This window comes from Saccopteryx bilineata, chromosome 3 (assembly GCF_036850765.1).
Source record: "Saccopteryx bilineata isolate mSacBil1 chromosome 3, mSacBil1_pri_phased_curated, whole genome shotgun sequence".
NCBI lineage: Eukaryota > Metazoa > Chordata > Mammalia > Chiroptera > Emballonuridae > Saccopteryx > Saccopteryx bilineata.
In genome coordinates, this window is record NC_089492.1 from 2682059 (window position 1) to 2707568 (window position 25510).

The following is a 25510-nucleotide window of genomic DNA, read 5'->3' on the forward strand; positions in this document are numbered from 1 at the left end:
CATCCACTCTAGTAAGTGTGTTCTACAGGAAACGATACCACAAGAGTCCTTTGGAGCAGGGCCGTGTCTTTCCTGCCCACTGCTGCACTTGCCGGTCCTGGGGCGGCGTCCTGCCCACCGCTGCACCTGCCGGTCCGGGACGGTGTCCCGCCCACCGCTGCACCTGCCGGTCCCGGGACGGTGTCCCGCCCACCGCTGCACCTGCCGGTCCCGGGGCGGCGTCCCACCCACAGCTGCACGTGCAGTCCCGGGGCGGCGTCCCGCCCACCGCTGCACATGCAGGTCCTGGGGCGCGTCCCACCCACAGCTGCACGTGCAGTCCCGGGGCGGCGTCCCGCCCACCGCTGCACCTGCCGGTCCGGGACGGTGTCCTGCCCACCGCTGCACGTGCCGGTCCCCGGACGGTGCGTGGCATCTTTCAGTCACTCCATAAGGAGGTCTGTCAGGAGCGCTGTGGGGATGCAGGAGAGAGGGACACAGCTCTCCCAGGGTCAGCCAGGCAGGAAGGGCCGCGGGGAGGGACAGCAAGTGAAGGGATGGAGAGATAGCTCAGGTGGTTCTGTAAACTGAAAACAGTTGAATTCGGCTGGAGTGTAGGATTCATGGGAGACAATGGTGAGAGAAGCTGGGCTGACGAGTTAGACTGGGCTTGGTCAGAAAGGGCCTAAGAGGTTGTGTTATGGAAATTGGATTTTCTTTACTTCAGAAGTAACAATTCTAAAGTTCTAGAGGCTAGGTTTCTTGGTGCTCAGACTGATACTCTCCATACTACATACACAATGCTTGTAATGTCAGAAAGGCATCCTCAGGTCTTGGGGTCCATATCTGCTAGTGACAGGTAGACTATTAACGTTCGTAGGCCACTGGTGAACTTTTATCTTTTGGGAAGGATGAGGATATACAGTAAATACACTTTTTTCTCAGGAGTAAAAAATAGTTTAAATGCTGTAAGGGCAAGCGAGGTCTGTATGTCTGTGAATTCTAGTTCCCTAGAAGAATGCCAGGTGTGTGAAGGGCATACTCAGCATATGAAAACTTGGCAGGAAACCTTTGCTTTTGTGTATAGAGCTGCAGCAGGATTGTATGGGGTTCTGAAAAGTGATAGCTAGATGGACATGGCCCTCCCCACAAGGTCTTCCCAGTCGAGTGAGGGAGAGAGGGAAGTCACTGACCCAGTGCAGTAGGATGCCCCGTGGTGGGAATGTGCACAGGGGAGTGTGATGGATTCCTGCTTATGCGACCGCTCACTCTCCCATTTCTTAGTTCTTTTTATACCTGTTGCTTATTTTCCCATTTCTTCCCAAGAGCCTATTAGTAAATTTCCCATAAAGTTATATACAGAGACTCATCTGTTCTTTACCTTTGATTTCTGGGAGTTCCCTGGAGGTCTGTGTTCTCTCCCTTCGAGCAGGCTGTGCCTTAGGCCTTTCAGTCTTTTGTCCCTGGCCACCCCTTTGCTCTCATCCTCTGGCTTGTTTCCAGAGTTGGGTGGCATGTTTGTGTTATCTCATCTTTGTCTTTCTTGGCTGACTTCTTTGTTTTAGTAGAGTACATCATCCAGAGGTTAATCACTGTGAAAAGATGGTACAGTGCTTTCGGGCAAGGTGAAGACAGGCTACACACCCTCTTCCTAGAGGGGCCTGCTCCAGCAGGCTGCATTCTCTCTCCTGGTCCACAGCTGCCATTCAGAACTCCCTTCACCTGCACCCTGGGGAGTCCCTATCATTGTCTCTTCTCCATTGAAGCTCCTGTTTTCTGTATCCCATGTCTTCCTTCCGCTTTGTTTATGCTCACATTTTGATGGAGACTTTCTCCAGTGGCTTTCTGAGATAGGATGCTTAGGAGATAAAATGTTTGAGACCATGCATAATTGAAAACATGATTGATAATGTGGCTCGGTATAGAGTTCTAAGGTAACTCCAATATTAATTTTCTTTCATAATTTCAAAGGTACTTCTCTGTTGCCATCTTGTTTTCATGTTATTCCTTTCAAATTCAGAAGTTGATTTAATTTTTATTTTTTTTTTGTATTTTTCTGAAGCTGGAAACGGGGAGGCAGTCAGACAGACTCCCGCATGCGCCCGACTGGGATCCACCCGGCACGCCTCCCAGGGGGCGATGCTCTGCCCATCTGGGGTGTCACTCTGTCGCGACCAGAGCCACTCTAGCGCCTGGGGCAGAGGCCACAGAGCCATCCCCAGCGCCCGGGCCATCTTTTGCTCCAATGGAGCCTCGGCTGCGGGAGGGGAAGAGAGAGACAGAGAGGAAGGAGAGGGGGAGGGGTGGAGAAGCAGATGGGCGCCTCTCCTGTGTGCCCTGGCCGGGAATCGAACCCGGGACTTCTGCATGCCAGGCCGACGCTCTACCACTGAGCCAACTGGCCAGGGCTGATTTAATTTTTTATTCTTTGTATGTAATGTTTTCTTTTCCTATTTTTAGAAGCTTATAGAAGTTTTAAAATGTGTCCACCACTTTTGAAATGTCATGATGGTGTGCCATGCTGTGTGGATCTATTTTTATTCACTGATGTGTATATTCCCTGGTCCCTTCATTCTGCCAGTTTGTATTCTTCAGGTCTTAGAAAACTTTCTGGAGTCATTGTGCTGAAGATTTTCTCCCTTTTGTTTTTTCATTCTGTCTTTTTGGAAGTCCCATTGTCCAGAACATGGCTGTCCTGGACAAGTTCTGTAATTTTCTTATACTTTCACTCCATCCAATATAGTTTTCTTTACGCCTTCCTTTTTTTTTTTTAATTTAACTTTCATGGAAATGTTTTCAATTTGACTTAAACTTCTTTAATTTTTTATTTCTGTTCTCAGGTTCTTTAATTTCCAAGAGCTCTTATGTTTTGGTTTTCTTTTCTTTCTTTTTTTTTTTTAAGTGAGAGGAGGCAAGACAGACTCCTGCATGTGCTCCAACTGGGATCCACCCAGGAAGCCCCCTACTGGGTGATGCTCCGCCCATCTTGGGCCATTGCTTATTGCTCCACAACTGAGCTATTTTTAGCGCCTGAGGTGGAGGGTCCATGAGCCATCCTCAGTGCGGGTGGGAGGGGCAAGCATGGCTGCAGGAGGGGGAAGAGAAAGAAGGGGGAGGGAGACGGGGGTGGAGAAGCAGATGGTCGCTTCTCCTGTGTGCCCTGATTGGGAATTGAATCCGGGACTTCCACATGCTGGGCCGGTGCTCTACCACTGAGCAAACCAGCCAGGGTTTGTTGTTCTTTTAAGAAGAAAATCCTATTTTGTTTATTGATTGCAGTGTCTTTTTTTTTTTTTTTTTACAGAGACAGAGAGAGGGATAGATAGGGACAGACAGAGAGGAACGGAGAGAGATGAGAAGCATCAATCATTAGTTTTTCGTTGCAACACCTTAGTTGTTCATTGATTTCTCATATGTGCCTTGACCATGGGCCTTCAGTAGACCGAGTGACCCCTTGCTCGAGCCAGCGACCTTGGGTCCAAGCTGGTGAGCTTTTTGCTTGAGCCAGATGAGCCTGCACTCAAGCTGGCGACCTCGGGGTCTTGAACCTGGGTCCTCCGCATCCCAGTCTGACGCTCTGTCCACTGTGCTACCGCCTGGTCAGGCTGCAGTGTCTTTTTATCTCTAAGTTATTGATACTTTGTATAGTTTCTGTTCTAGCTTCCTTGCTTTCCTCTTCTCCCTCCCTTCATCCCTCTTTCCTTTCCTTCTTCCCTTCTTCTTTCTTCCTACCTCCTTCCTGCTCCTCTTGGACATGGGTGGGGCCTTTTGACTTGACATCATAATATCGTAGGTGGGCCATTTGTTGGGGAATCCTCAATGTGATATCTTTAGGTTTTTATTCTTGGGCTAGATTCCCTAAGAATATTCTTCCAGTTTCCTTTCTGCAGAATTGTGACCACAGGATGCTGGGAGCTAAGTGTGTGGTTGGGAGGATGGCACTGGGTTGGCACTGGAGGGCTGGAGAGCTCTTGGTCCAGTGTGTGTACAGGGATAAATCCGCCTCTGCTTCGCACAGCTGGGTCGGGGGACTTCTGTCCAGACACTGCTTTCTCCAGGGAATGACCCCTCCCGTTCTTTGTCTGAGTGAGCGGGAGTCTCATGGAGGCCTGGGGTCGAGTTCTAGCTGCAGCTCAGACAGCCTTCACCCCTAGCTCTGTCTGCACAGGGACAGCACAGGGACAGCACAGGGACACCACAGGGACAGCAGCCGCTCTCCGGGCTCCCTGCTGGCCTGTGCAGCCGTCACTCTGCTCCCCATCTTTTATTATTATTTATTTTTTTTATTTTTATTTTTTTTGTATTTTTCTGACGCTGGAAATGGGGAGAGACAGTCAGACAGACTCCCGCATGTGCCCGACCGGGATCCACCCGGCACGCCCACCAGGGGCGAAGCTCTGCCCACCAGGGGGCGATGCTCTGCTCCTCCGGGGCGTCCCTCTGTTGCCACCAGAGCCACTCTAGCACCTGGGGCAGAGGCCAAGGAGCCATCCCCAGCGCCCGGGCCATCTTTTGCTCCAGTGGAGCCTTGGCTGTGGGAGGGGAAGAGAGAGACAGAGAGGAAGGAGAGGGGGAGGTGTGGAGAAGCAGATGGGCGCTTCTCTTGTGTGCCATGGCTGGGAATCGAACCCAGGACTTCTGCACGCCAGGCCGACGCTCTACCACTGAGCCAACCGGCCAGGGCTGCTCCCCATCTTTTATAGTTTGTTTCCTCCGAGCGTTTTCTTCTCCCTTTTTGTATTTTTTTTGGTCTCTCTATTCCATAGTAGATCTAAGCTTGTCTCACAGCTTCCAAAATTATGTTCCTTTTTTTCCCCTTTTAGTTCTGCCTGTGCTATCTTTTAAAAAATATTTTAAATAACTCTTTAGTATAATTTGAGTGGGAGAGTGTGAAATAGATGTGTATATTCTGTTGCCATATTTACTTGGGATTATCGGTATGTTTCATTAGTTTTCAGTTATTTTACGTGCATCTTCTTCGCTAGGATGCAGGTGCGAAGACAGGAACTTGATGTCACAGGTTTTGTCCCTCAGTCCCCGCGGTGAGCATGGTCGGTGCTGCGGCTGACTGCGGCGGGGCCGAGCAGCGCTGGGAAACGTGGTGCCGTGGGACGGTCTCTCACGTGCCCTGTCTTCCTGTCAGGTCCTTTGGCTGCTATGGAGAGAGGAGAGAGAAACTAGGAGGACTTCCTACACATCGTCACTGGGTTTCTTCACAGACTCATTGTGGCCTTCCGACCCTGAGTGTAAGTCTTGTCACACTTGTCTCTTGGTTTTTCGTTTTGTTTGATTTTTCTTTAATCTGCTCTGGGGTTACTTTGACACAAAGTAGAAACAAAGAAAAGGTACTGATTTTGCAGAGTGGGAGAGGGAGAAATAGAAGTTGTTCAGTACCTACTATGTGTGGATACTTCACAAGGTATTTTCTGAGATAGGCAGCGTTATAATGTAACAGTTCTCTTATTTATGTTATTTTTTAAATTGTTAAAAAGTTACTGATTTTAGAGAGGAAGGGAGAGAGAGACAGAGACAGAAACCGGGATCTGTGTCTGTGTGTGCCCTGACCAGGGATCAAACCTGCAACCTCTTGTTCCAGGATAGCACTCGAACCAACGGAGTTGTTTGGCCCGGATGGCAGTGGCAACAGTTACACTAACAATGAGAACACTTGCTCTAGAGTAGTGCCTGGTGCGCCAGGGACAGTCTCAGTTACAACTCCTGGGGAGCCCTCGCAGTAGCCCTAGGAGTAGGGAAACTCTTCTTTCTGATTCACATTGGTGTCACCGAAATGGTTCAGGGTTACTAAGTTAGTGATGGCGAAGCTCAGAGTCAGACTTGAGGTGGCCTCAGCGTGTGGGCACTTTACCAGTATCTCGTCCTCACGGGCCTGGGATACAGATGTAGGCTTTGCTTATGAACCCTTTCCTCACTATCCAGACCTGGCTTTCCCCTGGGACGGAGGGTGTTCCAGGCCCGCCCTGCCGGGCTGTGTGGAGGCAGTACCACGGGCACTCTCGGCTCCGCATGCACGAGCCCCTGGACCTTAGCGGTATTCGCTGGTGTCGCTCCTGTTTTAACAGGAGGAAAACTGAGCTCAGAGGTTGTAATTAGTTAACTTGTAGCTTTGGAGCTTGTTCTGTGCTTCCAGTTGGGTGGTTGTAGAATTGAGATTCTCTCCTGGTTTGATTTCCAGACTCCTTTTTCTGGTCGGTGGGAGGTAACTGAGGACAGGTAGTCAGTGGGAGAGACATACATCTTTCTGGCGCATTGGCGTTGGTGAGCATTTTGTTCTATCAGTATGTTGCTGGGGTAAAAACCTCATGGACTTTAACTTCATGGACTCCGAATTCGTGATGATTTATAGTTATGTTGAACTTGACCTTGGCAGTGTCTCCAAGGGGCAGGGCCCTGGGTTGTTGTTTCATTTCCTTCTGAGGGTCAGTTCATTGCCCTCCTTTGTTCGCCTTTCTCCCCCAAACCCACTTCTGTTTCTGCAGAGATTAGGTGTTTGGGAAAGGAAATGATGTCATGAGGTTCCAATTTCCTAGCGAGGCCTGGAAGTGTGGCTCCGTTTTTCCCATCCCTGCTCTTCGCTGACTGTGGGCGGAGCCTGCGCCGTGGTGCCATGCGAGGTGTGCCTGTGTTACAGGTCAGGAGGGGGGCACAGCCCAGCCCTGCTTCCCTTGTTCAACTCCCCTCCTGTCCACAGTGCGTGCTTCTTCCTACAGCAGTGCATTTTGTATATTCGGGGTAAGTCTGTTTCTTAGGGTCTTTGAGGGCAAAGATTTCATTTAATTTCTGCATCTTTTCTGCTTAAGCTGCCAGTAGTTTTCATTAAATGCTAAACAAAGGACTGTATAATACTTACTGCAGAATAGCTTCTCTTTTCTCAGTAGAGCTGAGCAAGAGGGAGGGTATCAGCTATAACTTGTAATAATGGTAATGTTAGCTTTTTTTTTTAATTAAACGAGAGGAGGCGAGACAGAGACAGACTCCCTTATGCACCCCAACTGGGATGCACCAGCAAGCCCCCTACTGGGTGATGCTCTGCCCATCTGGGCCCGCTGCTCCATTGCTCGGCAACCAAGCTATTTTTAGCACCTGAGGGGAAGCTGTGGAGCCATCCTTAGCACCTAGGGCCAACTTTGCTTGAATCAATTGAACCATGGCTGCAGGAGGGGAAGAAAGAGAGAGAGAGAAGGTGGAGAAGCAGATGGGTGGAGAAGCAGATGGGTGCTTCTCCTGTGTGCCATGATTGGGAATAGAATCTGGGACTTCCACACACCAGTCCAACACTCTACCACTGAGCCAACTGGCCAGGGCCAATGTTAGCTATTTAAAGAAGTTCATCTTGGTAGAGCACAAGACAGTTTCATGGAGACGCAATATTAACAGAGGTTACATATCAGTTTTCTTCTTTGTGTAATGTGAAGTGGAGTGAGGGCTACAGGTCAGCTGGTGAGAGGCCATGGTGGCTTGGACTGGGGTAGTAATATTAGGGGGGTGGAAGTTGTTGGGTCCTGGATGTATTTTGAAGGTAGAACCAGTGGGTTTGCTGACAGATGGGATGAGGGGTGAGAAGGAAAAGATGGGAAAGAGTTGACTATTGGGCTTAGAGCTGGGCAGCTAGAGGAGTGGGTGGAGTGTTGTTTGGAGGGGCAGGTGAGGAGTCTACACTTCAGCACTTTTAAGTCTGTGGTGTCTGGTGGGGATCCGAGGCGGCTGGAAGTAGGACTTTGAGGCTTGGGAGAGAAGTCTGAGCTGGAGGGGAACTGAAAACGGAATGGCACTCTGAGCACTGCGGGGTGGGCCTGGGAAAGAGAGGCTGGCCGGAGCTCAGGGCACTGGCAGTGAGGGTTCGAGGAGAGAGCAAGCAGCGGGGCACAGCAGGTGCGCGGAGAGCCAGAGGCCTGGCCTCCGTGGGAGGGAGGGATCAGAGCAACTGCCAGCGACGCTGCTGCAAGGTTAGACTGCGGACTGGGGTCCGACCTTCAGTTCCGCAGCTCAGGGGGCACTGGTGGTGTTCAGAGCAGCGCTGAGAGTGCGGTGAGAAGGGAGCTGGACCTCACGGTGGTTGGGAGTTAGGAGAAGGTCCTGAAACTAAGATTGCTTGTAGGTGACTTAGGTTTGAGTTTGTGACCGTCACCATCACCTCCCACCCTTGTCTGGGTGCTCAGTTATTCCAAGGTGTTGAGCACCCAGCCAGGTGGATAAAAACTAGGTGGTATTATTTTAGGTTTTGCCTTCTTTATTAAAGTTTGGGCACTTAGGACTTTAGGAGTTTGCTGGTCCAGTGTGAAAAGAGAAATGCATTCCACCTGTTTCAAGTGAACTAGACAATGCTCTAGCAGTTCAGAGACTCTGGGCTGGTCCTTGAAGAAGCGTTAAATGTTTTTATTGCTCTCAGAGGGACTTTAAAGTTGAGTGGTTGTATTTAACATGCCTTAGCTAGAAATGTTTCTAGCTTCGCAAGCCCCCCAGGTGATGTGCCGGGTGTGGGCAGCCTGGCGTGGAGGCGCTGGGGCCAGCGGAGAGAGCTGTGGGAGGGGCATGCTGGGCAGGGCCAGGGCTCTGGGGAGCATCTGTCGGGGTTCCAAAAGACCCAGGCGGCAAGGGAAGTGGTAGTTTAATGCAGTATTTTAAAAAACCAAAAGTTAATGCAAAACATCCGTGGACATGATCCCGACGTTTAAATGAAGATGTGGTCAGTAGTAGTCGCTTCCCTTCTGCCCTGGGCTCCACATCGGCACTGCTCCCTGACTCGGTCTTCACTGCTGACTGGGGGCCGCCTGCTCGCGTTGCATCTTATTTCCTACGGTGAAACGTCATGTTTTTACATTCTCAACACAAGCACCTACTCTTCGCTGCATCCTAAAGATTTTGATGTCTATTTTTATTATCATTTTTTTCTAAAGACTTTCTGGATTTCCCATTATGTTACTTGACCCCTGATGTTATTTGGAAAGAATTGCTTACTTGGAGAATATGGGGGACTTTACTAGATAGAATGTCTTTGAAATAATTACTTATGTTCATCTATTATTTTGAACAGAAAATATGCATGGTACAAAATTCAAATGAGTACACAATGAGTTATAAACCTGCCCTCTTTAAACCTACTTTCTGTGAGTCACAGGTCTCACAGCTTGTGTAACCCCCAGAGACATTCCACAGACACTCAGGAAGTGCGTGTGCACGTGTTATTTTCTTTTGCTTTATACCAATGGATAACACATTATATAATCTTCTGTGCCTTTTTATTACTTAAAACATATATCTTGAAAATCTTTTCTTTAAATTTCAAGACTGGGAGTTACCTTTCTATTAAAATATTATTTGTCGCCTCTAGTAAGTAGCCAGGTTGGGATTTGGGAATACTTGAAATAAACGTGATGGACAACATTGGGCTCTGTGGAAGGGCCTGTGCTCTGGGGTCACATGTGGCTTTGTCTTGTGCAGAGGCTGATTGAGTCCCAAGTCCTTTGCCTCTCTGAACCTGTCTCTTCTTTCTTGAAAATGGTGATATTAGTAATTATCTCGCGGTTTATTATAGAATTAGCTTTTGGAAAGCCACATAAAGCCCAGCCCCGGTGCAGTGCTGGACCGGGATTCGGGGAGGGCCAGCCAGCGTCTTCTCCTTTTCCTGCCTCTTGTTCTCGGGCATGTTCCTAACTTTTCAAGATTTTTTTCCCCTCAACTACAAAAATAGACTTATTGTAGTTGCAGGTTTGTTGTAAAGTATAAACAAGATTGATTAAAAAAAATTTTTTTTTTGGACAGAGAAAGTCAGCAAGAGGGACAGATAGACAAGAAGGGAGAGAGATGAGAAGCATCAGTTCTTTGTTGCGGCTCCTTAGTTGTTCATTGATTGCTTTCTCATATGCCTTGACCAGGGGGCTACAGTAAAGCGAGTGACTCTTTGCTCAAGCCAATGACCATGGGGTCATGTCTATGATCCCGTGCTCAAGCCAGCGACCTCGGGGTTTTGAACCTGGGTCCTCCTTGTCCCAGTCCAGTGCTCTGTCTACTGCTCTGCTGCCTGGTCAGGCTGAACAGGATTGATTTTTAAAGCAGTTTTAACATTTTTCAGTTTTCTATTCTGATGAAAAGCACATAACATAAAATTTACTATCTTAACTGTTTTAGCTGGACAGTTCAGTAGAGTTAAAATCGTTCACATTGTTGTGAGACAGATCTCCAGAACTTTTTACCTTTCAAATCTAAAACTCTTTACCCATTAAACACTCCCCCACCCCCTCTCCGCAGTCCCTGATAGTCATTCTTTCTGACTCCGTGACTTTGACTACTTTAGGTTCCTCCAGTAGTCTTTGTACTTCTGTGACCAGCTTATTGCACTTAACATAATGTCCTCAGGGTTCACCCATGTTGGAACCTGTGACAGAAGTTCCTTCCTTTCAAAGGCTGAAGAATAGTCCACTGTGTGAGTGGGCCACGCAGTGCTCATCCATCCCCCCATCAGTAGACACTTGGTTTGCCCCTTCCCCTTGGCTGTGAGAACCAGGCTGCTGTGAACACGGGTGTGATGTCTCCTCATGACGCTGCTTGCAGTTCTTTGGGATGTCTGCCCAGAAGTGGAGTTGCTGGATCACATGGTAATCCTATTTTGACTTCTTTGAGCACCCTCTAGACTGTTTTTCATAGTGGTTGCATCATTTTGCATTCCCACCAATAGTGCACAGGGTTACAGTTTCTCCAGATCCTTGTCAACACTTGTTTATTATAATAGTAATCATCCAGATAGCTATGCGATTGGTTTAAACCTGATAGAAAGTTTTGGGTAGAATTGGAAAATTGACTGCATAAATTTCTTGCTAAGTTGGAATAATATCTGTCAATATCAATGTGACAAAAAATAAAAGTGTAGGGGAGGGCAATTGACTAAGAAAACCAGCCACTCTGTAGCTATGTTTGGAAAGAGAAGTTATTTATGTGTCCTACTCAGAATATAATTAGAGCAAAGAATAGATTACACCAGATGCTACTGCTATTTCTTGAAAACAGAGTATGGCGTCAAATTATAGAAACAGTTTGCTTTAAGCCACAACAGAAGGATAGTTAAAAATGTGGTGTTGATTATATCATGGGCGTGTGTTCACCACCAGGGGGCCTCCTGGCCCCAGCGTGCCTTTCTGCTGTAGCTGGATGATCATGCCTACTTCCCACGCAGCCGCAGCAGGGGCTTTCTCTGCTGCTGTGTCTAACTGGAGGGCCATCTGATACTGCTGTTATTTGTTAAAAAAGGCCAGTGATCCCACTGTAGATAAATTCAATTTATAGGGGGGGGGGGAAATGAACATTGGTGAAATGCTAAAGTAAATCTTGTGTGTCTGTGTGCATTTAATAAAGTTTCAAAGTTGATTTGAGCAGTAGCAGCATTAGAATAAATAACTACTTGTCTTTTGATGTTTCTGTCATTTTGTTATTTTGATCAATATAAGTAAAAACCCCTCCGTTCTGTAACATGTGTAGTTAGGTTGACATTTTTGTGGAGACTCTTGGCCTGTCCTGTGTTATACCTCTACCAGGATATTTGAAAAACTGAAGTAGCATCTTCTTACAGATTTCAGGGGCATTCTTTTTTTATTTTTTTTTTATTTTTATTTTTTTACAGAGCCAGAGAGAGGGATAGACAGGGACAGACAGATAGGAACAGAGAGATGAGAAGCATCAATCATCAGTTTTTCGTTGCGCATTGCGACATCTTAGTTGTTCATTGATTGCTTTCTCATATGTGCCTTGACTGCGGGCCTTCAGCAGACCGAGAGTAACCCCTTGCTTGAGCCAGAGACCTTAGGTCCAAGCTGGTGAGCTTTTTGCTCAAACTAGATGAGCCCGTGCTCAAGCTGGCAACCTCGGAGTCTCGAACCTGGGTCCTTTCGCATCCCAGTCGGACGCTCTATCCACTGCGCCACCGCCTGGTCAGGCTTCAGGGGCATTCTTGTTTTTCTTTTATTATTATTATTTCATCGAGAGAGAAAGAGAGAGAGAGAGAGAGACTGAGAAACAGCAGGAAGGGAGAGATGAGAAGCATCAACATGTCGTTGTAGCACCTTAGTTGTTCATCGATTGCTTCTCATATGTGCCTTGGGGGAGGGCTACAGCTGAGCCAGTGACCCCTTGCTCAAGCCAGCGCCCTTGGGGTTTCAAACCTGGGTCTTCAGCGCCCCAGGTTGTCACTCCATCCACTGCACCACTGCCTGGTCAAGCTTGGTTTTCTTTTAAACTTGATGACAAATAACTTTCCACAGTTTCTAAACTGGGAATCTCACTTTGTTTTGCTCTATGGCAAAACAAGTACGAAATAGCTATTAATTAGCATCTCAGAAAGTGCTCTAGTTCAGCAATTTTCAACCTTTTTCATCTCATGGCACATAAACTAATAACTAAAATTCTGCGGCTCACCAAAAATGTATTTTTTGCTGATATGACAAAAAAAAGTAGGTATAATTTTGATTCATTCACACTGGATGGCTATTGTTGTGTTGGCTGTTGGTTTGTTTGTTTTTTTAATTTGACAATCTAAGGAAAAAGAGGTGAGTGCCCCAGACTGAGTAGTCAGGTATCGCATGTTGGAAAGTTCTGTGCATGCTGGTGAAAACCGCTGCTCTAGTGTAACGTTGTTTAGATTAATAAGGTCAGATTTTCCTGCCCTTTTGGTGGTGCGTGTTCCCTTTGGCCTCATACACCTCAGTGCTGCTGAGCTCAGTGGCCCTGCGTGTTTCCTGGGGGTTCCGGTGCCCTCTGCTCCCAGCTGCATGTCCCGCTTGTGCTGCAGTGACTTTCATCTGTGTGATTCTGGGGCAGCACTGCTGACACAGGCCTGTCACCTGGTGCAGGATTCGGTGAATTAGGTTGTTGAAGAGGGGCCGTTGCAGTTCACCTGTCTCCTGCTCTTCCTGTGGGCATGTTTCTTCCCCTTCCTCCTCCGTCCCCGTGGTCTCTATAGGCTGAGCGAGGCCTTCTTCCCAACCCCCTGTTGGAACCTGGCAGCCTGCAGGGTCGGTGACGTGGTGGCTGGTGGTTTCAGTGTGTGGTCTGGCTGGTGTCCGTGCTGACGTGTGTCCCTGCTCTGCCGTGTTAGGTGTGTACTTCCCGACTCTGTCCCTTGTTTCTTTCCCACGTCTCCTGTGGATTACAGCCTCATGGCCCTTGTGGTTGGAGTGCTGACCGAGGAAGCCGGTGTGAGGCACTGGGGCAGGCTGGTGAGGAACACGCGTTGTGGAGCCTGGCTGCCCGAGCTGGAGGCCAGCGCTGCTGCTGAGACGCTTGGGACCTTGAACAAGTCCCTTAGCTCTCTGTGCTTCAGCTCCTGCATCTGTGCACTCGAGTGACAGAGACTGCCTCACAGGTTTGCCACTTATAACTAAGTGAGACAATATTTTGAAAGCACTTAGATCAGGGCTTGGCACATTAGTAAACATGAACTGAATGTCATCATGTCATTCTTGTCATTACATTTGCATTATTAGTGCTCTCGTGCTACTTTGTGACTGACATGTGGTCTCTGTTCAGTAGGTGATAGGTATTGTCATTGTCCTAATTCTACAGATGATGAACACACTGGTTTAGGGTAGTAAATACTCATTCAGTTAGTGTTTTTCTAGCCCGTATGCCAGTGTTGGAGGCCACGCTGTCAGGGAGCTGTGTGTGGAGTCCTGACATGTGGAGTGCCTAGATACCTTCTCTGCAGCCGTGGCCTCAGAACTAAGCCAGAGGTCACCTCGCTGTGTCCTCTGTCCTCGTCAGTGCTACGTGATGGGAGGGGCTCGCCTCTGCCACATCCTTGTTAGTGCTGGGTGACAGGAGGGTGTGTCCTTGTCCGTGTTGGGTGGGTGGGTGGGTGGGTAGGGTTGTGGGTCCACTTACACGTGGATTTTTCAATAAATATACAGTCGGCTTTCTGTGTCCTTGGGTTTCCCATCTGAGGTCTTAATCTACTGTGACTGTGAGGGCCAGCTATGTGCCTTGTTCCACACCATTGTACATAAGGGACTTGAGCACCTGCGGATTTTGGTATCTGTTGGGGGTCCTGGAACCAATCTCTGTGGATGTGGAAGGAGGACTGTATTTAAGTTTTGGGAGAGTCAAAGTTATGTGTGGACTTTTGACTATGTGGGTGTTGTCACCCCTAACCCTTGTACTAGTCAAAGGTTTTGCTGATGGACTACTTGTGTAAGAGACAGAAGTCAAGTGTGACTAAGGTGTGGGTCTGAGCAAATAGTATTATCTTTCTGGTAAAGAAAAGTCTTAAATAAAGACTTACTTGTAACTATACTTGTAACTTACTTTTAACTATACTGATGCCATAAAGAGTTTTTTAAAAAATTTTTATATTAGAAAGAGAGAAAGAGAGAGGAAGAGACAGACAGGAAGGGAGAGAGATGAGAAGCATCAACTCATAGAAGTGGCACTTTAGTTGTTCATTGATTGCTTCTCATACGTGCCTTGACCGAGTGGAGGAGGGAGGGCTCAAGCTGAGTCAGTGACCCCTTGCTCAAGCCAGCCACCTTTGGGCTCAAGCCAGTGACTGTGGGGTTATGTGTATGATTCTTTGCTCAAGCAGGATGACCTTGCATTCAAGCAGGTGTAAGGAACTGCTTACTTTTTTCACTTAGTTGCCAGTAACTGTGGACTAGTCCAGTTCTTGTCCAGACGTCACCACCGGGGATTTTAAAGTTGTTAGTATTGAGCAAGAAGGTAGGAGGGACAACACGACCAGACTGCTGGTGCCCTGGGCACTGTCCGGCTCGGGCCTCAGGCAGGTTGCTCTTCTTCTTCTTTTTTTTTTTTTTTTCATTTTTCTGAAGCTGGAAACAGGGAGAGACAGTCAGACAGACTCCCGCATGCGCACGACCGGGATCCACCCGGCACGCCCACCAGGGGCGACGCTCTGCCCACCAGGGGGCGATGCTCTGCCCCTCCGGGGTGTCACTCTGCTGCGACCAGAGCTACTCTAGCGCCTGGGGCAGAGGCCACAGAGCCATCCCCAGCGCCCGGGCCATCTTTGCTCCAATGGAGCCTTGGCTGCGGGAGGGGAAGAGAGAGACAGAGAGGAAAGCGTGGCAGAGGGGTGGAGAAGCAAATGGGCGCTTCTCCTGTGTGCCCTGGCCGGGAATCGAACCCGGGTCCTCCGCACGCTAGGCCGACGCTCTACCGCTGAGCCAACCGGCCAGGGCCGCTCTTCCTCTTTAAACCTCAGTTTCCTCACTTGTAAGGATGGGGAAGGAGCTGCTTGTAAGGGTGGTCTCATATGTGAGAGCAACGAGCACGCACGCAGAGCAAGCACGCACGGACACCTAGCTGCTCTGCTGCCCTCACTGTGGGTGGTGGTACCTGCTTCCTCTCCCCTCCCTCCCCCTCTCCCTCCCCCTCCGCCTCCCCACTCTCCTTCTCCCTCTCCCTCCCTTTCTCTTCCTCTCTCTCTCCCTCCCCCCTCTTGCATACCAGCTGCTCTTTCTTTCAGTGACATGATTGGTTCTCACCATTTCCATAGCTGCTGCTTCCACTGGGTCTGCTTCCTGTCCTGGCAAGACCTTGTACACTGGGAAGTGGTACTGGGGTATCACCAAAGCTTGATGGGGTGGGAGAGAGCTGTCATTCACTGGTCCCTTCCAAGTCAGAGACCTAGCCTGACTGGGCAGTGGTGCAGTGGATAGAGTATCAGCCTGGGACACAGAGGACCCAGGTTCGAAACTCCAAGGTCCTCATCAGGCTTCAGCACAGGGTCACTGGCTTGAATGTGGGGTCATGTCTATGACCTCATGGTCACTGACTTGAACCCATGGTTGCTGGCTTGAGCAAGGAGTCACTGGCTCTGCTGTAGCCCCACCCCCATCAAGACACGTATGAGAAAGCATTCAGTAACTAAGGTGCTGCAACAAAGAACTGATGCTTCTCATCTCTCTCCCTTCCTGTCTGTCCCTATCTGTCCCTCTCTCTGTCTCCCTTGCTAAAATTAAATAAATAAATAAGTAAATAAAGTCAGAGACTTGGCTTCTCCCCCCCACTCACTTTCTACACCAAAAAGGCTGCAAGTCTGCCCCTTGCCCTCCCCCTACCCTGTGTTCACCCAGCCTCCCAACGCCACTGCGTGCTGGCTTGTGCCAACCCCTCTCTTCTGCACAGGCCTCTATTCCATCTGGCTCATGTCCCTTTTGGGCGGATGTGTGAAGACCCCTGGCTTCCTGGGTAACGGTGGGCTCAGTGCCCTCTTCCTGTTGAATGACCCTGTCTTCACACATTCTTTAACGATGTGGTTGCCTTGCTTCTGCTTAGAAGACACGAACAGGAGATGTAGCCAGTGTTAGTGTGTCGAGTGTCATGGGATCAGTAGAAGTAGCTCTTCTCTTTTGAGAGTCGTCGTTCTAGGAGAGACACAGTTTGCTTGGGTTGTCTGTGCGTCTCTTAGTTCAGAGTCACCCCAAGCTGTGCTCAGGAGTCCCAGTGGGGTAGCAGACTTGCTTCTGGGCCGCCCCTGCTGGCAGTAGGCCCTAATTTAGTCCTGGCTTTGGGGGTAGGGTGGGGTGGGGTGCTCACGTATTCAGATTGATCTGTCTGCGCATTCCTTTGCCTTTTCTAATTTGCTGCCTGTGTCTCTGGAGCCCCTTATCTTTCCAGCGCTGCCCGGGGTCCGAGCTCACACTGGTGAATGGTGTGTCTTCACTGGGGCGTAAGTGCGGTCTCTTGAGCCTCGCTGCTGTTAGGAGCCCGAGTGTAAGCTTGGAGACAAAGCCACCAAGAGTAGCGTGTTAGAAATGAGACAGATTGTCCCGGGCGTGCTGGACACAGCCACACCTCTTGTTCGCAGCCTTTGTCCCATCACTCACAGAAGTCAGTGAACGCATAAGGCCTCAGTCATGTTCGGGGTTAAGTAAAGCCCTTGATATTCATGTATTTGGAGACCTGCACTCAGACGACAAAGGCCCCTGGAGCCTAGCTATTGTCTCTCTGCTGAAGTGGGATGTGTTCAAAGAGCTGAATTTTTGAGATGATCCCGCCCGCCGCTCAGTCTGAATGGAGACAGTAAGCGCTGCTGCATTTGGAAAGGTCGCTAGGGCAGGCTGCTCTCTGCCGCTCCTTCACCTGCGCTTCTGATGTTAGGGGCTGAGAAACGCCGTCCTGCACTTGGGTCCCTCAGTATTCCTCAAAGCTAATTTTAAAACACTTTGGCAACTCAAATTCTTGATTGTGTGTGTTTTCTAGATGGTGTGTATATCTATAAATTTACTACAAAAATATCAGTCTGGAAAATTATTTTACCTCAAAAATATTTTGGTTCTGAGGGACCTATATTTTACAGACTTGTTTTTAATGTTGTTGAGGATTCTTTTTTTTCCAAAATGATTCTTATTTCATCAAGGTGATGATTTTAAGTGTAAGGTCAGAGTGAGGCCGGAAGATGCAGGAGGCCTGCCTTTGAAAGCTAACATGGTTTGAGTGGCGTGTACAGACACAGTCCGGTCCGGGTCAGGCTGGATTTGCAGCTTGCTTGATTTTGGAATCCCTGTAGGTTTTGTCAACAGACCTGCTGGAAGCATTGAACAGAAGGGTGAGATTAGCATATTAATAAGGGGCTGGCTACTGGCCTTCTTTCTCTCCTCCCTCCTTCCCTGAATGAGTCTAGGAACACAGACCCGTGAGGTCACATTACTGTCTGGCTTCGTTCTGTTCAGTGGCTTAGTCTGGCCAGGATGGTCTGTGTTTCAGATTGCGGAAGCATGAGAAGATTCTGTAACCGAGAGGCATTCTTCAAGCTGCTACAAAACAGGGCGGGAGGAACACTTCCCACATTGTGCTCCGAGCCCTGAAAACGGGAGCACAGGGCATCTCGGTCTCGCCCCGCGCCTGGAAGCAAAGCCGGCCGGCGGGCGGGCAGGCGCGGTGACCCGGGACTTGGCCTGCGGACTCCTGGCGTGGTCTTCGCAGCCCGGAGTTGATGTTGGTGGCGCTGGCGGGCCGAGCGGCCCTGAGGCCAGCAGGGGCCGTCTGCATGGAGAGGAGCGGGTGCAGCCCCTTTCCGGGCTGCTGGGCAAAAGGTACAAATAGCCTACGACGGGTTTGGGTCACGGTGTTTATAGTCACGCTTGGCGCTGGAAAGGTGGATATGCATTTTTCAGAATTTATTTCAAATAGATTTACAGTTAAATTTAAGGGAAAGTGAACCTGCTCTGGTCTGGGCTTGCCCCGATGGCGCAGGCAGGGCCTGTCAGAGACCTTTCTGCACAGGAGAGTGCTGCTCCGGACAGGCATTCTAAGTGCAGACAGCTTTTCTGTGCTCCGTCCTGTGCCTCGAAATTTATGTTGTGTTTTGAGTTTTAATTGAGACATCAATATCTGTTCTGTGAAATGGAAATGTTTATAAAATAGAGACCAGTTTTAACTTAAATATGACTGCAGAAAAAAGAGTGACATGGATTCTCTTGTTTCAGAAATTGGTTTCCTTGACTCTCTAAAGACTGTGTGTTCAACTTGAAACTTCTTATTGTTGTAGGTTGGGCTTATCACTAAGGATCAGCAGTACTGTGGATAAACAACTTTCTTCTTCCAAGTTGTTATAGTCTTTGTTTATATAAAAATGAAAATAAATGTAGCATTTTTATTATAATATTTAAGACAATATTTGGGGAGCATGTTTAGAAGTTTGAAATATCATAAAATTCATACACAAATAGGAACAAAGCCTGCTTTACTTAAAGTAGTGAATAGCCAATCTGGGAGAGAAGTCCTCAGTAATGAACTTAATAAAGTATTATTTTTAAAATATGCTGTTTAAATATGCCGTTACTGCCCATGAGAACTATTTTTCAAGGTGCTCCTGCGCTGGGCAAAGCGCGGGGTGTTGCAGACGGCACTGGGAGTGGAGTGTGGACTCCAGACTGCGGCCGCGCAGTGAAGGGCAAAGCGCGGGTGTTGCAGACGGCAGTGGGAGTGGAGTGTGGACTCCAGACTGCGGCCGCGCAGTGAAGGGCAAAGCGCGGGTGTTGCAGACGGCACTGGGAGTGGAGTGTGGACTCCAGACTGCGGCCGCGCAGTGAAGGGCAAAGCGCGGGTGTTGCAGACGGCAGTGGGAGTGGAGTGTGGACTCCAGACTGCGGCCGCGCAGTGAAGGGCAAAGCGCGGGGTGTTGCAGACGGCAGTGGGAGTGGAGTGTGGACTCCAGACTGCGGCCGCGCAGTGAAGGGCAAAGCGCGGGTGTTGCAGACGGCAGTGGGAGTGGAGTGTGGACTCCAGACTGCGGCCGCGCAGTGAAGGGCAAAGCGCGGGTGTTGCAGACGGCACTGGGAGTGGAGTGTGGACTCCAGACTGCGGCCGCGCAGTGAAGGGCAAAGCGCGGGTGTCGCAGACGGCACTGGGAGTGAGTGGAGTGTGGACTCCAGACTGCGGCCGCGCAGTGAAGGGCAAAGCGCGGGGTGTCGCAGACGGCACTGGGAGTGGAGTGTGGACTCCAGACTGCGGCCGCGCAGTGAAGGGCAAAGCGCGGGTGTCGCAGACGGCAGTGGGAGTGGAGTGTGGACTCCAGACTGCGGCCGCGCAGTGAAGGGCAAAGCGCGGGGTGTCACAGACGGCACTGGGAGTGGAGTGTGGACTCCAGACTGCGGCCGCGCAGTGAAGGGCAAAGCGCGGGGTGTTGCAGATGGCACTGGGAGTGGAGTGTGGACTCCAGACTGCGGCCGCGCAGTGAAGGGCAAAGCGCGGGTGTTGCAGATGGCACTGGAAGTGAGTGGAGTGTGGACTCCAGACTGCGGCCGCGCAATGAAGGGCAAAGCACGGGTGTTGCAGACGGCAGTGGGAGTGGAGTGTGGACTCCAGACTGCGGCCGCGCAGTGAAGGGCAAAGCGCGGGGTGTCGCAGACGGCACTGGGAGTGAGTGGAGTGTGGACTCCAGACTGCGGCCGCGCAGTGAAGGGCAAAGCGCGGGTGTCGCAGACGGCACTGGGAGTGGAGTGTGGACTCCAGACTGCGGCCGCGCAGTGAAGGGTGTTCATTGACTGAGTGGTCCTGAAATTAGCTATTAATTTTCTCAGGCTCTTAAGCATTTCTAAAGCATATGATACTAGAACTGTTTTAGTGTGATGCTCTCTGAACAAAGCACCTGTCAGTTTGTGAAATGATTCAATATTTAGAGTAAAGATTTTTCTGAGTTAATTCAAACTCTTGAATTTTAAAGGGTTTTGGGTTTGGGAACTTTTACGATTTGGGTTTGGGAGCCGCAGGGCTGTGTGATATAGTCGAGCGTGACCAGTGATGAGTACTTGGGTGGAGCTCCCTAGATTGCAGGTCGCGTGTGCCCCGAGCCACCGCCATTGTGTGGCGGCGTCTGTCAGCAGGACCCTTCCCAGTGAGCCTGTCACTTCACTCCCTGGCCTGGGCCAGTCCAAAGACCTGCGAGTCCAGTGGCAGTGGCATGTGAAATAACTAGCTACTAAGTTTAAAAAAATACTCAGAGTGACTTTGGAAGAAAGGTTGTAGTGTTTTTGCTCATCCCAAAGTAATTGATTAAAGCAACTTTTTTTTTTCATTATATTTGCTAACCGAGCGAGCAAACCAGTAGAGACGTTTTTAACTGCATTCCCATTTTGACGGAGGTTGGGGCTGAGCAGGAGACAGAGCTCAGGTGCGTGGAAGGCAGGAAGAGGTAGGCACAGCGGCCGGTCAGCACCGGTCCCGATTGGAGGTTTGGAGCAGGCCGTTTCAGAGGAGTGGCCCTGCTTCTGGATCTTTGAGGAGGAGGTTCTGACAGCCCTGGGGAGCTTGTCCCCTCTCCCCCGTGGGGGCTGGCACACTGCTTCCCTCCAGCTTGTGCAGGCACCGAGGGACACTTCCTCTCCGCCTCTCACTTCACCTCCTGCCCGGACAGGAGGACAGGAAGGCGGGAAACCTGAGCTTCCCTTCTCGTTAATTGTTGTTACAGGACAAAGGTTAAGATGTCGGTTTATAGGAATGGGCTGAATTGGTTATTTTCAAGTGTAGGAGTTACTAGTTTTAGGTAAAGAGAACATGGAAAAAGCTCACACTCAAAGACTATACAATCTCTATTTGCAGTTAGACATTCTAAACCTCACCTTTGATTTTATCAGTCACATTAACCTCAAAAAACAGCAGTGTCCCAGTTTAGGAGGACATGTAAAAAAACTTATTAGAACAGGCTAAAAATAATGGAATAGACCTATATTTTTATACTTTGAACTGAAACACTGAAGATATCCTTGAAACTCCCTGGGGTCTCTTTAGTAATAAAGTTTATTCTGCTGTTGAATGTGGTGTGTAAACTCCACCTTAGCTCCCACTGGTGGAAAAGGACTTTGGTGTAATGAGTTCAATCACATTCCCAATTTCCTAGGCTTACAGACAGCTTCAATTCAGAGTGTTGGAGTACATGTCCTGCTCACAGGTTGTGTTTGGTTGCCAGAGTTGAATGCAGAAGCCCTGCCTGGCGAGTTCTTTGATCATGTCAGTATCTGTAGTACAGTGTGTCCGTAAAGTCATGGTGCACTTTTGACCGGTCACAGGAAAGCAACAAAAGATGATAGAAATGTGAAATCTGCACCAAACAAAAGGAAAACTCTCCCAGTTTCATACCTATTCAGTGCAGTTCGATATGGGCTCACACACAGATTTTTAGGGCTCCTTAAGTAGCTATCCCGTATAGCCTCTACAGACTCGTCACTGACTGATGGCCTACCAGAACGGGGTTTCTCCACCAAACTGCTGGTTTCCTTCAACTGCTTATCCCACCAAATAATGTTATTCCTATGCGGTGGCGCCTCATTATAAATGTGCCAATATTCACGTTGCACTTTGGTCATGGATTCGAATTTAGCGAGCCACAGACCACACTGAGCTTTTCCTCTGTACCGTCCACATCTCAACTGGCATGGTCGTGGGCTGCTCCGCTGTATACACGGTGTTACATCATCATCTGCGCATGCGCACATGCTGCCACATCATCCTACAGAAACTGGGAGTGTTTTCCTTTTATTTGGTGCAGATTTCACATTTCTATCATCTTTTGTTGCTTTCCTGTGACTGGTCAGAAGTGCACCATGACTTTACGGACACACTGTATTTGTTTCATCTTGAAGTGCTGGGAAGGGTTGAAGAGGTGCTAGGAAAAAATACCGGTAAGAATTGACTGTCAAAGAGATGGCAGTTCCAGAGTTACAGGGTGAGGATAATGGAGGCTTGAAGAGAGGTGAGAAGGACGCTGAGAGGTTGGCGCAGGCATGGTGGTGAAGAGGGGCAGCCATGCTCTGGGAAGAAGCTGCAGAGATGCTCCGTCACACATGTGCTCTCTGCCAGTGCCCTGTGGTGCGCTGCTGTCCAGGGTTGGTGCTCAGGATGGGACGCTGGGAACCTGTTTACGCCCCGCCCCGTGGTTTCTATTCCTGGTTGCTGGTGGTTTGGTTGCTGGGTTGCTTGGTCTCTTGGTCGCTTTGTAGCTGGGTTGCTGCGTTGCTGGGTTGCTGGGTTTCTTGGTCGCTTGGTTGCTGGGTTGCTGGGTTTCTTGGTCGCTTCATTGCTGGGTTGCTGGGTTTCTTGGTCTCTTCGTTGCTGGGTTGCTGGGTTTCTTGGTCTCTTCGTTGCTGGGTTGCTGGGTTTCTTGGTCGCTTGGTTGCTGGGTTGCTGGGTTTCTTGGTTGCTGGATTGCTGGGTTTCTTGGTCTCTTCGTTGCTGGGTTGCTGGGTTTCTTGGTCTCTTCGTTGCTGGATTGCTGGGTTTCTTGGCCTCTTCGTTGCTGGGTTGCTGGGTTTCTTGGTCTCTTCGTTGCTGGGTTGCTGGGTTTCTTGGTCGCTTGGTTGCTGGATTGCTGGGTTTCTTGGTCTCTTCGTTGCTGGGTTGCTGGGTTTCTTGGTCTCTTCGTTGCTGGGTTGCTGGGTTTCTTGGTCACTTGGTTGCTGGGTTGCTGGGTTTCTTGGTCGCTTCGTTGCTGGGTTGCTGGGTTTCTTGGTCTCTTCGTTGCTGGGTTGCTGGGTTTCTTGGTCTCTTCGTTGCTGGGTTGCTGGGTTTCTTGGTCGCTTGGTTGCTGGGTTGCTGGGTTTCTTGGTCGCTTGGTTGCTGGGTTGCTGGGTTTCTTGGTCTCTTCGTTGCTGGGTTGCTGGGTTTCTTGGTCTCTTCGTTGCTGGGTTGCTGGGTTTCTTGGTCTCTTCGTTGCTGGGTTGCTGGGTTTCTTGGTCTCTTCGTTGCTGGGTTGCTGGGTTTCTTGGTCGCTTGGTTGCTGGGTTGCTGGGTTTCTTGGTCGCTTGGTTGCTGGGTTGCTGGGTTTCTTGGTTGCTGGGTTGCTGGGTTTCTTGGTCTCTTCATTGCTGGGTTGCTGGGTTTCTTGGTCGCTTGGTGGCTGGATTGCTGGGTTTCTTGGTCTCTTCGTTGCTGGGTTGCTGGGTTTCTTGGTCGCTTGGTTGCTGGGTTGCTGGGTTTCTTGGTCGCTTCGTTGCTGGGTTGCTGGGTTTCTTGGTCTCTTCGTTGCTGGGTTGCTGGGTTTCTTGGTCTCTTCGTTGCTGGGTTGCTGGGTTTCTTGGTCGCTTGGTTGCTGGGTTGCTGGGTTTCTTGGTCGCTTGGTTGCTGGGTTGCTGGGTTTCTTGGTTGCTGGGTTGCTGGGTTTCTTGGTCTCTTCATTGCTGGGTTGCTGGGTTTCTTGGTCGCTTGGTTGCTGGATTGCTGGGTTTCTTGGTCTCTTCGTTGCTGGGTTGCTGGGTTTCTTGGTCGCTTGGTTGCTGGGTTGCTGGGTTTCTTGGTCGCTTCGTTGCTGGGTTGCTGGGTTGCTGGGTTTCTTGGTCTCTTCCTTGCTGGGTTGCTGGGTTTCTTGGTCGCTTGGTTGCTGGGTTGCTGGGTTTCTTGGTCTCTTCGTTGCTGGGTTGCTGGGTTTCTTGGTCGCTTGGTTGCTGGGTTGCTGGGTTTCTTGGTCTCTTCGTTGCTGGGTTGCTGGGTTTCTTGGTCTCTTCGTTGCTGGGTTGCTGGGTTTCTTGGTCTCTTCGTTGCTGGGTTGCTGGGTTTCTTGGTCGCTTGGTTGCTGGGTTGCTGGGTTTCTTGGTCGCTTGGTTGCTGGGTTGCTGGGTTTCTTGGTTGCTGGGTTGCTGGGTTTCTTGGTCTCTTCATTGCTGGGTTGCTGGGTTTCTTGGTCGCTTGGTTGCTGGATTGCTGGGTTTCTTGGTCTCTTCGTTGCTGGGTTGCTGGGTTTCTTAGTCGCTTGGTTGCTGGGTTGCTGGGTTTCTTGGTCGCTTCGTTGCTGGGTTGCTGGGTTGCTGGGTTTCTTGGTCTCTTCGTTGCTGGGTTGCTGGGTTTCTTGGTCGCTTGGTTGCTGGATTGCTGGGTTTCTTGGTCTCTTCGTTGCTGAGTTGCTGGGTTTCTTGGTCTCTTCGTTGCTGGGTTGCTGGGTTTCTTGGTCACTTGGTTGCTGGGTTGCTGGGTTTCTTGGTCGCTTCGTTGCTGGGTTGCTGGGTTTCTTGGTCTCTTCGTTGCTGGGTTGCTGGGTTTCTTGGTCGCTTGGTTGCTGGGTTGCTGGGTTTCTTGGTCGCTTGGTTGCTGGGTTGCTGGGTTTCTTGGTTGCTGGGTTGCTGGGTTTCTTGGTCTCTTCGTTGCTGGGTTGCTGGGTTTCTTGGTCGCTTGGTTGCTGGGTTGCTGGGTTTCTTGGTCTCTTCGTTGCTGGGTTGCTGGGTTTCTTGGTCGCTTGGTTGCTGGGTTGCTGGGTTTCTTGGTCGCTTCGTTGCTGGGTTGCTGGGTTGCTGGGTTTCTTGGTCTCTTCGTTGCTGGGTTGCTGGGTTTCTTGGTCGCTTGGTTGCTGGGTTGCTGGGTTTCTTGGTCTCTTCGTTGCTGGGTTGCTGGGTTTCTTGGTCGCTTGGTTGCTGGGTTGCTGGGTTTCTTGGTCTCTTCGTTGCTGGGTTGCTGGGTTTCTTGGTCTCTTCGTTGCTGGGTTGCTGGGTTTCTTGGTCTCTTCGTTGCTGGGTTGCTGGGTTTCTTGGTCGCTTGGTTGCTGGGTTGCTGGGTTTCTTGGTCGCTTGGTTGCTGGGTTGCTGGGTTTCTTGGTTGCTGGGTTGCTGGGTTTCTTGGTCTCTTCATTGCTGGGTTGCTGGGTTTCTTGGTCGCTTGGTTGCTGGATTGCTGGGTTTCTTGGTCTCTTCGTTGCTGGGTTGCTGGGTTTCTTGGTCGCTTGGTTGCTGGGTTGCTGGGTTTCTTGGTCGCTTCGTTGCTGGGTTGCTGGGTTGCTGGGTTTCTTGGTCTCTTCCTTGCTGGGTTGCTGGGTTTCTTGGTCGCTTGGTTGCTGGATTGCTGGGTTTCTTGGTCTCTTCGTTGCTGAGTTGCTGGGTTTCTTGGTCTCTTCGTTGCTGGGTTGCTGGGTTTCTTGGTCTCTTCGTTGCTGGGTTGCTGGGTTTCTTGGTCGCTTGGTTGGTGGGTTGCTGGGTTTCTTGGTCTCTTCGTTGCTGGGTTGCTGGGTTTCTTGTTCTCTTCGTTGCTGGGTTGCTGGGTTTCTTGGTCTCTTCGTTGCTGGGTTTCTGGGTTTCTTGGTCGCTTGGTT

At 49.9% G+C, this 25510-nt stretch overlaps 1 protein-coding gene across 14 annotated transcripts in view; it reads left to right on the plus strand.

Annotated features, from left to right (window-relative positions):
- Positions 1–25510, plus strand: part of PTK2 (protein tyrosine kinase 2) — a 197514-nt gene that overhangs the window by 25779 nt on the left and 146225 nt on the right. For 5 of the 14 annotated variants that reach the window (XM_066265599.1, XM_066265584.1, XM_066265586.1 and 2 more), the window contains exon 1: positions 17714–18035. The exons of 3 other annotated variants lie outside the window; for them this stretch is intronic. In XM_066265599.1, the coding sequence (XP_066121696.1) occupies positions 17936–18035 (100 nt within the window). In that variant the 5' untranslated portion in view covers positions 17714–17935. Of the gene's footprint in view, positions 1–5122; positions 5226–17712; positions 18036–25510 lie in introns of those variants that run through there. 6 more of the 14 variants (XM_066265592.1, XM_066265590.1, XM_066265594.1 and 3 more) reach the window with 3 other exon arrangements.